The 14,163-nt window shown below is 41.0% G+C and overlaps 1 protein-coding gene across 1 annotated transcript in view; it reads right to left on the bottom strand.

The window, feature by feature from the left end:
• Window positions 1-14,163, bottom strand: part of CD96 (CD96 molecule) — a 182,276-nt gene that overhangs the window by 139,917 nt on the left and 28,196 nt on the right. Inside the window, exons 4-5 of the mRNA XM_006895355.1 lie at window positions 3,892-4,099; window positions 502-557 (exon numbers count right to left, since the gene is read on the bottom strand). Coding sequence (XP_006895417.1) covers window positions 502-557; window positions 3,892-4,099 — 264 coding nt within the window. The remainder of the gene's footprint in view (window positions 1-501; window positions 558-3,891; window positions 4,100-14,163) is intronic.

Here is a 14,163-nt window from a genome sequence, read left to right as displayed (position 1 = left end):
GAGAGAGAGAGAGAGAGAGAGAGAGAGAGAAAGAAAGAAAGAAAGAAAGAAAGAAAGAAAGAAAGAAAGAAAGAAAGAAAGAAAGAAAGAAGATAATGTACGAAAGTCTGCAGGGGAGTAAATTTTCTTTTGGCCCTTCACCTTAGAAATATGGAAAAACTGTTATAAGAAATTGATTAGAATAAATTAAAAAATTGCTGAGCAAGAAACATTTTTACAACAGAATTCATGCTGTTTCCTGCCCTCCTTTCCCTTTCTATCCATTTCTATTTTTATTAAAGAGAAATTTAAACAACTGGCCCTATGTTTCTAGTAAATTTGGGAACTCCAGATCACAGCTCACTTTAAGAGTGTCTTAAAATAGTATCCACATTTGTTTCTAGAATCAACTGGCAAAGGATCAAGAGTACGGTCCTTTGAGAAAACCTTCCTGACAACCAGGCAACTCAAAACACCTTCATGTATAATATCACTGATTATCAGGGCATCAGTGTGACTTACCTCTCCCAAGCCATCAGTGGAGTTATTTTGCACAATCACGGGTCTTTCTGGCTTAGCTTAAAGACAAATAAAACATGATTAGAGGCTCTGAACACCATCCATCCTGAACAATTATGTGTTCTGTGAAAGACATTCATCAAATATTTATTAAACACCCACTTTATTCTAGATACCTAGAAACAAGAGTTCATGGAGCATAATCACTCTCTTCGAGAAATTAGCATTTTCATCGAAGATACAAGTATACAAATAAGAAATTATAATACATTGAGATAGACACCATGATTAAAGACATGTGAAGTTTGTTAGAAACTGGAAAACAATCTCCATATCCAATCTAAGAGGAAGATTCTGGGAGATACAGCAACTAACAGAAAAATGATTAGACTGAATCCAGAGAAACTGGAAAAGTGGAGGAGGGGAGGAGCATAGGTGGTGACAAGGAAGAAAAGAAGTGTTCGTACATCCAAAGGACCAGAAATAGAATGCACTTTGTAGACTGCTCAAAAGGTCAGCACAAACACTTGATATTTGTTTGATTGCTTGATGCTAGAAAATTACCAGGGGATATTTCAGTGCTTTTGTTGTCTTCCAGGTAGATAGAAAGAGCCTGAGAGTCAGGCTGTGTTATTCATCTCTCCACCTCCAGCACCTAATAATGCCCAACTGACAGAAGACATTCAGTAAATCATGCTGGACAGAAATGGTTTCCAATAAACTCTTGTGTACAGAGGACAAAGCCTTCTTCAGAACTGTGGGGAAAATATTAAGGTCCCCTATAATGTTGCTCACAGTGACTGCTGAATCCTCTGCATTTACTCTATCTACCAAAGGCTTCTGACTCTGTACAAGGATTTGAGGGGGTGGGAATGGGAGTGTGAGTGGGAAGTGGGTCATGAAAACACACTTAGCTGTCAAGTAGGGCAGTCAGGAAGTCCTGGAGAGATAATGGCAACATTAAATGGCACCATGCTGGATCAAAATCCAGCAGCTCCTTGCCCTTCATTTGAGGTAACTCTGAGGTATGTTCTAAACTGTCTTTCAGAGTTTCCTAGTGGAACTGATCACCAGGGTAACTGGCTTGACAAGGTACATTCTGTTCTTCTTCTTTTTCTCTTGCTTTGCTTTCTCATTCCCCCTCTTATTTCTCCAAAATAAATTGTTCAAGTCCTTGACCAATGTTCTCTTTCAAAGAAAACCAACGCAGCTCTAAAACACCCGTGGTTTTAGGCGTCTTTCTGTTTCCCTATTAGCAGATAAACACTAGCAGAATGGAGAGGCTGAAAGAAAAGACCATCACTACAAGTTTCAGGGCTGATAAGGAGGGCAGGTTCTTTTTGAGGCACAGGAAAATCAGATTGAGAGCTCAGGTGTGAGGCATAATAACCTTGTGATGGACAGCTGACTCCCACCCAACAGGGTGACAGTGACCAGAGAGGACCAAAGTCGTGGAGAAGAAGCTAGGCTCTTGCACTGTTAAGAGAATGAAGAGTTGATTAATGAGTCATTGTTGGGGAGGAAGAAGTAATCAGGGTTTAGGGCATATAGAATCCCTGGCCTTCCACAGAAGAGATTGTGATTTGCTTCCTGGCCAAGCCTCCTGATGCACAGCCACCACTCATCTGTCAGCAGAGGCTTGCATGTTGCTGTGATCCTGAACAAGTTTCAGCAGAGATTCCAGACTGACATAGATTAGGAAGAAAGCTGGCCTTTCTTCCTAAGTAAACAACTCTTTGCTTGAGCCACTCTCACCTTTACAAAGGACAAGGTGCAAGATTCCTTTCAAAATACTGAACTGCATGAACTCTGACAATAAAATAGGATTCTAAGTGGAAACAAGGATTCCTTTTTTTTTTTTACACTCATTCCATTATTTAGGGAAGAGAGGAAAACCTAACTACCTCATGCCCTTAGGTTTCACGCAGTTGTTTTCTCATTGTTTATCTCATTTTCAAAACCCATTAACTGCGTATCCAAATTGCTACTTTACTCTCTGCTTTAGAAATGATTTTTTAAAATAATGAAGTTCTTGCTTACAGAAATGAGAAAAATATTGAAAGCCAGAGGCTTTGTTTATTAATATTTTCTTGCATCACAGAGCAAAACGGAGTTTTCGCATTTCCCACATTTCCCCCAATCTGCATCCTACAGAATCTCTGCCTTTTGATTCAGGATACTGTGGTTGTTACAGGTCATTTCCTCACTCCTCAGGAAGCACGGTAGAGGGCTGGCTGTACCATTCCCAGACCCTCTTTTACTGGACAGTCTCTCACCCCAGCTGGCCCAGGTGCTTAGGAGACTATTAGACTCCTTCAGAGAACATCAGTGTCTTCATCTTCTCACATTGCCACCTACTGTGCTGCTTCTGCAAGCAAATTGCTGTTAGGTGTCATAGAGTAGACACATGGCTTAATGAAACCAAGACCGTCCAGTTAGACTTTAGTTATTATATGTAAAGAGATTGCCAGTACAATTAAGGAATATTGCAGTTGCAAATAAGGTAGCAGAACTAAACAATGACACTGCCATCAAGTTGATTCAGGTTCATAGTAACTCAAAGGTAGAACATTAGTTGATGAGAACCAGACTACCAGCGGTTAGAGGCCACCAGCTGCCTCGTGGGAGAAGAATGAGCAATTTCTCCCCTTGTGATTCACTTCCTCTGAAAACCCACCAGAGGGTCAGCTATGGGTTAATTCCAATTCTATCGTTCACAACAAACAAAGCCATCTTTGTAATGCAACAACAGTATAAACTATGGCACCAGTTGTTGTATATCATAGAGTTGGTACTGACCCATAGCTGGCCCTTCCAGCATGTTTTCAGTGACAGTAATTGTGCGGGAGAAAATTACTCATCCTTCTCTCATAGAGCAGCTGGTGGATTTGAACCATGTGCCTATGGGATGGTAGCACAGATTCTTACAGATAAGCTACCAGTACTCCCTATGTAGTCACTAGGAACCTGGATGATACTTGGCTTGATGCAGGTTCCTAGGTGATACAAAGCATTAACAATAGTTGTTCACCTAAATGTTGGTTGTTCCAGCCAATTCGGCCAGTGGTGCCTGAACAGAAAAGCCTAGATGAGCTGCTGCTTTAAAGATTATAGCTAAAAAAATTTCTACACATAGCAGTTTGACTCAGAAGGTCATGAAGTCACCATGAGATAGAATCAACTCAATGACAACTAAAAAGGCGTTGTTTATGATTTTTACTGTATTAACTGAATTACCATTCTGTAGTTGGCTACCTTTGTCTCCACTTGTCAAGATGACAAGTATCTGGTCTCCTTGGTGACTGCTCTCCAGTGTGTCAGAGCATCTCCTCCCCAGAGAGGAGAAAGGACAGAAAGAGGGATGGTAGCACATACAAGAACTCAGAGCCTTACCAAAGACTTTGACGGTGGTGGTGCTTGTCAAGGTTTTCCCCGGCCTGAGTGTAGCATGGCAAGAGAATGTATGGTCATCATCCTGGATTTGGACTGAAGAAAGGTAGAGCCCGTAGTCTGCACCTAGCTTGATTCTGTCTTTAAAAACTGTGGAAGTGCTGATGGTGTGATCTTGAGTGAAAAGTATTTCCTGAGTTCCATTACCCTCCTGTGAAGAAAAAAAATTTACAGTTATTAAACTTTCACCTGTGTGCCAGCTCTGGACTAATTCTTCTTCTTCTTTGAAAAAGAAAAGAATATGAGTAAAGTCTTTACACTCTACCAGATAAAGTAGCACACTTGATGTTTGGTTAAATATTGTTGTCCTCCTTTTTTGGCATGAATAGACACTGTCTGCTTTTCTAATCATACTATTCACCTTCATAACTTCTCCTCTGGGTTGTGAGAGCCTCTCATTAGGGAGTTCTAAAGACTTAATGCTAAGATATATTGAGGATGCTTTATCATATTGGATTATTAAATCTCCATATAAACTGAAAAATTATGTAGTCTTCTCCTGCCAATACTCCTTCAGAATGGTTGAAATTTTAGTTACTCTTAGAACGAGAACTATCGTGAAGCAAAGAAGTAAATAGAGTCCACATTTAAGGAAACACTGACTTTCAAAGTCTTTTAACTATGGGATTAGCACCTGAGAATGTGCATCTCCTTACATGTTGCCTCACTGGGGTGGTACAAAGTTATAGGCTCTTGACTACTGATGAGAAAGATGGTAAGTGGAATCTTCCCAGCAGCACTTTGAAAACGAGGCCTGGATATTTGTTTCTGAAATGTCTTGAAAGACCTACGGGTCTCAGTTCCACTGTGCACACACACCATGAGTTAGACTCAACAAATATGGTTTGTCTTTGGTTTGAAAGAGTCTCTTTACCTCCTTACACCCCCCTAGTCACAGTTCCTGGCCTTTATCTTCACACTGCCTTCAAAGAGGATGCACTACAAAGAAGAAATGGTAAATATTGTTAATTTTGTTTGGAAGACCAGAATTTATTTAGTTAGTTCCTTGTTCCACATACTTTCCTTAGTCTATGAAGGGTTTTTAAGCCAGTTGTGGAGTGATTCCAGCTCACTGCAACTGTACAGGAAAGAATAGAATTGCCCCATAGGGATTCCAAGGGTATAAACATTTATAGAAACAGACTGATATTCAATGAGTGACTGGTTGATCTGAACTACCAACCTTTCACCTAGCAGCTGAGTGCTTTAGTTACTGTTTAACCAGAGGTTCTCTATGAAAGAAAGCCCCTGCCCAGAATTGCCATTGAAGCGGTCCCTGGAGAGTCTCAGTGTTGGATAATGTTAGCAAATGTGTCAAAGGCCCAGTAAGAAGGGGCTTGGAGAGTGGCTCACAGCTGGAGGAAGGATTCAGCCCTTATACTTTGTAAAAAGAGCAAGGATAACAAGGGAAGAGCCATATCTGACCTCTGCTAACTCCATAAAGGGGATCTTCCCTCATCAATAACATCCACAGTACAAATAAGCTTAGACATGGCCCTTTTTGCTTCTACACCTACTTCTACTAATTCCAGCACTAATCTTACTGCCTATTGGATCCAAAATCCGTTGCAATAACTACACAGACTAAAACCATATTCATGATTATGGGGTTTATTAGGGAAGTTAACAGGCTATATACTTCAGGTTGGCAAACAGGATACAATTTCTTAGTCAGGACACTGTCTGAAGGTGGGCTCATAGGCCTTTAAGCCTTCAGCCTTGCAGCTTCATGCTAGCGCTACAGAGCTCACTTAGTCCTGCCAATTGTGCCTTTTCTTATCATCTTACCCTCTACATGAATCCTCTAACAAGCTTGGATGAAGACTCCTAGCTCTGGTTCCATGGGGTAGCAGTCCCAAAAGCAGCTCTATTTCACACTGAGTCTCTGGTTCTCTGCCATGACTGTTGCTGTGCTCCTGTAGGCAGCAATCTGAGTGACACAGGAATCTTTGGTCCTGAAGAACATGTGGTACATTCTCTACTGCTTCTTTGCTGGGGCTAAGATTCACAAAACCTGACACTAAATCTGCTTAACTCAGCGGCAAGGCTAGCCAATTCCTTTTGGACAGGCTAACACATTCTATTTGCATGTGCCTGTCCGTGCAGGTGGCAAAAGTCAATGTCAATCAGTGGATGTTGTTGTTAGGTGCCCTCGTGTTGAGCATGGCTCATCATGACTCTATGAACAAACAGATGTGAACCCTGCCCTATTGTGTGTTATCTTCATCATCTCTGACATGCTCAAGTTCATTGCTATAGTCACTGTGTCAATCCAGATCATTCAATGATTCCCTCTCTTTCACTGATTATCCATCCTTCTAAGCATGATGTTCCTTTCCAAGGAATAGCTTCTCTTTGCAACATACCCAAAGTATGTGAAATAAAGCTTTGCCATCTTTGTCTCCAAGAAGCATTCTGGCTGTATTTTCTCCAAGACCTATCTGTCTATTCTTTTGGCAGGCCTTGGGGTATTCATTACTCCTCTCCAACAGCACAGCTCAAAAGCATAAATTATTCTGCCACCCTTATTCACAATCCAGGTCTTAGATGCATAACAAGTAATTGAAAAGACAATGACCTGAATCAGGCATACTTTAATCTTCAAATTGATGTCATTACTCTTCAGTAGTTTGGAGAGGCCCTTGACAGCAGACTTATCCAATACAATACATCTCCTGACCTCCTGACTGCTGATACCAAGGGTGTTAATTGGAGATCCAAGAAAGATAAAATAATTGACAATCTTTTTTCCCCATCCATCATGATGTTGACACAACCCTGCTTGCTGAAACTGAGGAGGACCTGAAGCGCTTGCTGCAGAGGGTCAAGGACTGCAGCCTTCAATATGGATTGAGGCTCAATGTCAATAAGACAAAGATTCTCACCACTGGGCCAATCAGCAGCATCAGGGTGGATGGCGAAGAGATTGAGATTGTGAACAACTTTAGTCTGCTTGGCTCCACAGTCAACAGTCTTGGCATCAGTAGTCAGGAAATTAAAAGGCGTATTGCCATGGGAAAGTCTGCTGTTAGGGACCTCTCCAAAGTACTGAAGAGCAATGGTGTCTCTCTGGAGCTAAAGTGCATCTGATACAGGCTACGGTCTCTGAAATCACTTGCTATGCATCAGAGAATTGGACAATGACTAGGGAGCATAGAAGGAGAATTGATGCCTTTGAGCTGTTGTGCTGGAGAAGAGTATTGAGGGTTCCATGGACTGCTAAGAAAACAAACAGAATCATCCTAGAGAGGGTTAAACCAGGCTGCTCCTTGGAGGCAAGGATTCTGGGGCTTCATCTGACATACTTTTGACATGTTGTAAGGAGGGACCGGTCCTTGGAGAAGGACATCATAGTTGGTAGGGTGGAGGGACAGCGCAGGAGGGGAAGGCCCTCTATGAGGTAGATTGATTCAGTGACTGGGATGATCAGGATGGGTGTGTCAGAGGAAGTGGGAATGGCACAATATAGAGCAGGGTTTAAGGCTGCTGTACATAGGGTCGCTATGAGTCGCAAGCAACTTAACGGCACATAACAACAACAACAACATCATGATGTTGCTTAGCCATCCATTGGTGATATTTTTTGTCATCTTGAAGTTGAGATTCAGTCCATATTGAAGGTTGTAGTGTTTGATTTTCTGTAGTAAGTATTTCAAGTCCTCTTCACTTTCTTTTTTTTTAAAATTTATTATTAATTTCAGTGATAGTAAAAAAAAAAAATTCAGTGATAGTTTACAGAGACTTTGGATTTCCACTCATTCATTGTTGCGTTTTTCTCCCCTTCCAACCCTCCCCCTTAGTACACTACTCTCTTGGAAAAGTAAAAGAAAAATTCTTTCATTGTTTTATCCTTTTCACTTTCAATATGCAAGTTTGTGTCTACTGCAGGAAAGTCATATCAAACAATAAACCCTTGACACCAGATAACTCTTCAGTATAACTGAATATTCTCAGATTCAGTAAGAGCATTCACGTTCACAGGCTCGTGATTCTAGTTCAGTTGGCCTGGAGTAAGTTCCTAATTGGGAATTTATGTTTGAAAGACTTCAAGGAGTCAAGACTAAGAACCACTGGTCAGATTCTTCATTAAACAACAGATGCTTCATGGAGTGCAGGTACTAGGGAAATTGAAGGAACTGGAGTAGAGAAGGAAGAACAGGGAAAGAAGAAGTAACAAAATTACATGGGAAAAAAAAGTGACTTGGAATCTCCAGTTCAAGTAAATTGCTTCCACAACTACCACACCCTTCTGAATCTTACATGGTAGAGTCAAGTAGCTAACAGCAAGCTTGTGACTTTTTTTGCTGATCAATCTGAGGGACTCATCTTCCAGCACTATGTCAAACAATGTTCTGCTGCTACATATAGAGTTCTCAAAGGTCTGTTATTTCAGAAGTGATTGGCCAGTCCTTCTCTTAATCTGGAAGCTCCTCTGAAAACTGTCTACCATGGGTGACCTTGCTGATATCTGAAAATTTTGGCTTCCAACTTACTAGCGTCACAGCAACATGCAAGACACTGCTGTACAGCAAGCTGACCCATAAGTGGTAGATGATAAGTAATACCTGTAAAGAATCCACACACAGATAAAATCTTACTAGTCTGAGAAGAATGGGAATCCCAGCACACTTGATTATGCTAATGAGAAACCTATACTTGAACCAAGAGGCAGTAGTCAGAACAGAGCAAAGAAACACTGCATGGTTCAAAATTAGGAAGGGCGTACACCAGGGATGTGTTCTGTCTCCATACCTTTTCAACCTGTACGCAGAAGAGATTATCTGGGAGGCTGGGCTCTAGGAGGAGACATGTGGGATCAAGATTGGTGGAAGATCTATCAACAATCTGCGATATGCAGATGACAAAACCCTGCTTGCTGAAACTGAGGAGGACCTGAAGCGCTTGCTGCCGAGGGTCAAGGACTGCAGCCTCCAATATGGATTGAGGCTCAATGTCAAGAAGACAAAGATTCTCACCACTGGGCCAATTGGCAGCATCAGGATGGATGGTGAAGAGATTGAAATTGTTCACAGCGTTAGTTTGCTTGGCTCCACAGTCAACACTCTCGGCACCAGTAGCCAGGAAATTAAAAGATGTCTTGCCATGGGAAAGTTTGCTGTTAGGGACCTCTTCAAAATACTGAAGAGCAGTGGTATCTCTCTGGAGACTAAGGTGTGTCTGATACAGGCCATGGTCTTTGCAATCACTTGTTATGCATCACAAAGTTGAACAATGACTAAGGAGGTTAGAAGGAGCATTGAAGCCTTTGAGCCTTGGTGCTGGAGAAGAGTATTGAGGGTACCATGGGCTGCTAGGAAAACAAACAGATTCATCCTGGAGAGGGTTAAACCAGGCAGCTCCTTGGAGGCAAGGATTTTGAGGCTCCGTCTAACATACTTCCGACATGTTGTAAGGAGGGACCAGTCCTTGGAGAGGGACATCATGCTTGGGAGGGTGGAGGGACAGCACTGAAGGGGAAGGCCCTCTATGAGGTGGATTGATTCAGTGACTTGGGTAATTGGGATGGGTGTATCAGAGATGGTGCGATTGGTACAGGACAGAGCCGAGTTTAGGGCTGTTGTACATAGGGTCGCTATGAGTCACAAGCGACTCGACGGCACATAACAACAACAACAACAGTGCGGGAGTACTGGAGGCCTACTGGCAAGAAGATGTGCTGCACCCCCGAAGGCACACGGTTCAAGGCCACCAGGTGCTCTGTGGGAAAAGGATGAGCCTCTGAAAACTTGCTGGAGGGTCAGCTATGGAATGGTTCCGACTACAGGGTACACAACAACAAATTGAAGCAATTTATATGATTTTACGCTCTCATAAGATGGGGGCTAGCAGTCTGTGCTACTGTCCTCCTAATGAAGAATGCCTGCGTCCCAGAAAGGTGTCCTAAGTCATGACTGTTGACAACACATGAATGTAGAAAGCTTTTCAGTGTCTGGTGATTTGGAGGCTAATAATTTAGGAAGAAGGCTCCCCCTGCAGGTCTTTTAACAAAAAGCAAGTTTTTACAACCTCTTGTTTTATGCAAGGTAATTTTGTGAATATTATGGAATTCAAAATGCTTCTTATTCATTTAGTAAATAACTATCCATTTGAAACATTTCCATATGTTACTTAGTTATAGGAATAAAGACAGTCACAGACTGAGAATGGAAACTGGTCAGATTGAGAATGGAAACTGGTGAGAAAAACTGCATCTTCCTTCATTGTGTAGCAGAGTGTTACTGGCCAGTGTGGTTCAATAGGCAGAGGAAATATTAGCTAACCAAGAAGGTTTTGGGGTTTTTTTTCCCTCTGGGAGGTTGAATGTTATGAACACAATACCTACTAACAAAAGCAAACCAACCAACAAAACAAATTTTTTTTCTAGAGTATGTAGAATAAAAAAATGTCCAAGAATTTCCTGGAGGCAAGAAGGGTTTCCAGAAGTTGTTGATTGTTGATTGCCTTCGAGTTGAGCACGACTCATAGTGACCCTATGAACAAAAGGCCTGAAGCTTCTCTACAGCTATCGACATTTATCAAAGTTCATAGAGTTTCCATAGGCATGTTATTTAGGAAGTCGATGCCATGCCTGGTGTAGAGGTGCGAATTATTTGCTGAGTGAATGAGGTCTTTTTATGATGAGTTGGTTCACCTTTGGTGAATAGGAGTAACAGATAATATCTCCACTCCTGCCAGAGGTATACTATTGATCCAAAATAACCTCCTTAGGAGGAAACAGACTAATAGGGCATCTTGAATGGAGCCTTTATTCTTGCCTTTTTTCTTTTCTATTCTTTAACAGAAAAAAAATTACAACTAGTAAAATATTACAACTAGTAAAAATATTACTAAAACTTTTGTAATACAGGTAGTTCTCAGTTTATGACATATTTGAGTTATGCTGAGCACTTAAGACTATCTACTGTGTTCTTGTTTGTGGATTTTTGTTTTGGTACATCTTCTAGTTAATATTATTTATTACACACCATGTCAATGTTATCATTCTTAGATGTTCATTCTAAAATATTTCTAACCCTCAAAAAGAAATAAATTAGGACATAAATATCCTGAAATAAGTATATAATATAAGAAAAACAGGAGAGATAAGCTTACTTCCCACTTAACAACATGGTTAGGGTCCAAAATCAACTAGTCATGTGATAACAGAGGACAGACACACCATATCACAAAATGGAAGATGACCACTTTATTACACAATTGCTAAATTATCATGATGCAGTTGTATAAATTCAGAGAATCATGGCCCAGCCAAGTTGAAACATAACCTTAACCATCACAAATAGCAATACTCTTGTCTTGCCTTTTGGCATCTGTTGTTGTTGTTAGGTGCCATCGAGTCGTTTGCGACTCATAGTGACCCTATGCACAAGAGCCCTAAATGCCGTTCTATCCTGTGCCAACCTTGCTGTCTCAAGCACATTCATTCCCACCACTCCACTCACTGAATCAATCCATCTCATCGAGGGTCTTCCTCTCCTGCGCTGTCCCTCCACTCTCCCAAGCATGATGTCCCTCTCCAACGACCAGTCCCTCCTTGCAACATGCCCAAAGTATGCCAGATGAAGCTTCAGAATCCTTGACTCCAAGGAGCATTCTGGCTTCACCCTCTACAGGACAAACTTGTTTGTTCTCCTAGCAGTCCATGGTATATTCAACACTCTTCTCCAGCACCACAGCTCAAAGGCATCAATTCTTTTTCTATCGTCCCTATTCACTGTCCAACTCTCCAATGCATAGCACGTAACTGCAAAGACCATAGCCTGGATCAGGTGCACCTTAGTCTCCATCCTGATGTTGTTGCTCTTCAGTATTCTTGAGAGGTCCCTCAAAGCTGACTTTCCCAATGCAGTTGGTCTCCTGACTTCCTGGCTGCTGTTACCAAGAGTGTTGACTGTGGAACCAAGTAAACTAAAACTGTTAACTATCTCAATCTCTTCACCATCCATACTGATGCTGCCAATTGACCCAGTGGTTACTTCTGAGTATTATTTTTTTTAAAAACTACAAAACAATCAAGAACAGAATTTTCACTATTGATGGAAATACAAAATGCCACATAACAAAGTAGTCAATAAGGGAGTAGTAGGTAGCTTCTACATATAGAATTAGAGCTAATTTATGATGGAATTGTTGGAATGGATTATAAATCGGGATTATTTGTAGTTTTAGTGTTTGAATTTCCTGGTCCCTTTCTTCAGTAGGAAGACAAAAGCACAGACTCATGTCCTTGTTTATGAGCATAAAAGGTATGTACATTGTTTCAGGAAAATCATTTTAAAGAATTCATGTCTCAGTGGACCACTGTGGCTTGCTGTTGTTAGGTACTAGCATGCTGGCTCTGATTCAATGTCCCTGTGTTTAATAAGAAGAAATTCTGCCTGATCCCACATGATCCTCATAATCTTTGATGTTCTTAACCTCATTGTTGCAGTCACTATGGCAATCCAGGTCATTTGAGGGTCTTCCTCTCTTTCACTGACTCTTGATTTTCCAAGTACTTTTCCAGAGATTGACGCTTCCTGACAACTCATTCAAAATATGAGAGATGAAGCCTCACTAACCTTGCACCCGAAGAGCACACTGGGTGCACTTCTTCTGAGACAGGTGTGTCTTCATGAGGAAAGCAAATTTAATTAGTTAAGCTATATAAGACATCATCAACCTGCGTTATGCAGATGACACAACCTTGTTGCCCAAATGGAGGAGGACCTGAAGCGTTTGCTACAGAGCTTCAAGGACTATAATCTTCAATAGGGATTGAAGCTCAACATCAAGAAGACAAAGATACCACTGGACCAATTGGTAGTACCATGATAAATAGAGAAGATATTGAGATTGTTAAGAGTTTCGTCTTGCTTGAGTCCACAACACTGTTGACACCAGCAAAGAGAAAAATCAGAAGACGAATTGTATTAGGAAAAGCTGCTGTCAGGGACCTCTCCAAAATGCTAATGAGCAACAACGTCAGTCTAGAGACTAAGGTGCACCTGATACAGTCTATGGTCTTCACAATCACTTGCTATGCATCAGAGAGCTGGACATTGACTAAAGATAACAGAAGAAAGATTAATGCCTTTGAATTGTGGTGCTGGAGAAGAGAATTGAACATATCAGGCACTGCCAGGAGAATAAACCAAGCTGCTCCTTAGAAGCAAGGATTTTGAAGCTCTATCTCACATACTTTGAGCACATAGCAAGGAGAGACCAGTCATTGGAGAGGGACATAATGCTTGGAAGGGTGGAGGGGCAGCACAGGAGAGGAAGATGCAGGATAAGGTGGATTGATTCAGTGACTGGGGAAATAGGACTAGGTCTGTCACAGATGATGAGATTGGCTTGGGATGTAGTAGGGTTCAGAGGTAATGTACATAGGGTCTCTATTAGTCACAGGCGACTTGATGGCACATAGCAACAACAACAAGAAGTATTGTGCTAAGTAAGTAGCTCAGTCACATAACCTTATTTACACCTCAAAAAAAACACAAACAACCAAAAAACCCCTAAAACCTAACCAAACTCCACTTCAGGTTCTATTTGCAGTGTTACTATTATTATCCTGTAGAGATAAAAGAACTGCAACTTAGAATTTAGGTTATACAATCTATCCTAGGTCATCAAAGTTGTGCATATGATGCAAAAGGAAAAAGCATGTGCCCATATGCACCTACCAAAATAGTTTTCTGTATTTTAAGCAGGAGGAGAAAGTTAATAAAAGCACTACAATTATAACACACACAAAAAATAAAGATGTAGCCATGTGCTGCCCAATCTGTTTTCGTCCTATTTTAACCCTCCTAAACCCACCCACTGGGAACACAGCTGTGAAAGCCCAGGAACCACAGACAGGCTAGAAATACTGTTTCCCTTGAAGAATGTGATAGGGTCTCAGACCAAACAAATGACAACAGTCTGCCTTTACGTTTTAAACAGTATGAACTTTTTTGTCTAAACTTTTAAAAATATTTCATTAAAATATTTTTATTAGTGACTTTTTTTGTGTATTCTCTCTTAAATTTTGTGCTATGTTGAGAACTTTGGTCACCTAGTCCCTCAGTCAGACAGCTAGTAATCTTAGATCTAGTTGTTGAAAACAGCAGTTTCACTCCGAAATGAGTGCTTTAATGATGTGTTTTTGAAAACAGAATAATTTCATTTTAATATATATAAATTATAGTCATAATTCTTGGTCAAAGT

Source organism: Elephantulus edwardii, unplaced genomic scaffold, assembly GCF_000299155.1.
Source record: "Elephantulus edwardii isolate Elephantulus edwardi_28Jun2011 unplaced genomic scaffold, EleEdw1.0 scaffold00165, whole genome shotgun sequence".
Classification (NCBI taxonomy): Eukaryota; Metazoa; Chordata; class Mammalia; order Macroscelidea; family Macroscelididae; genus Elephantulus; species Elephantulus edwardii.
This window is presented reverse-complemented; position numbering and strand designations above follow the sequence as displayed.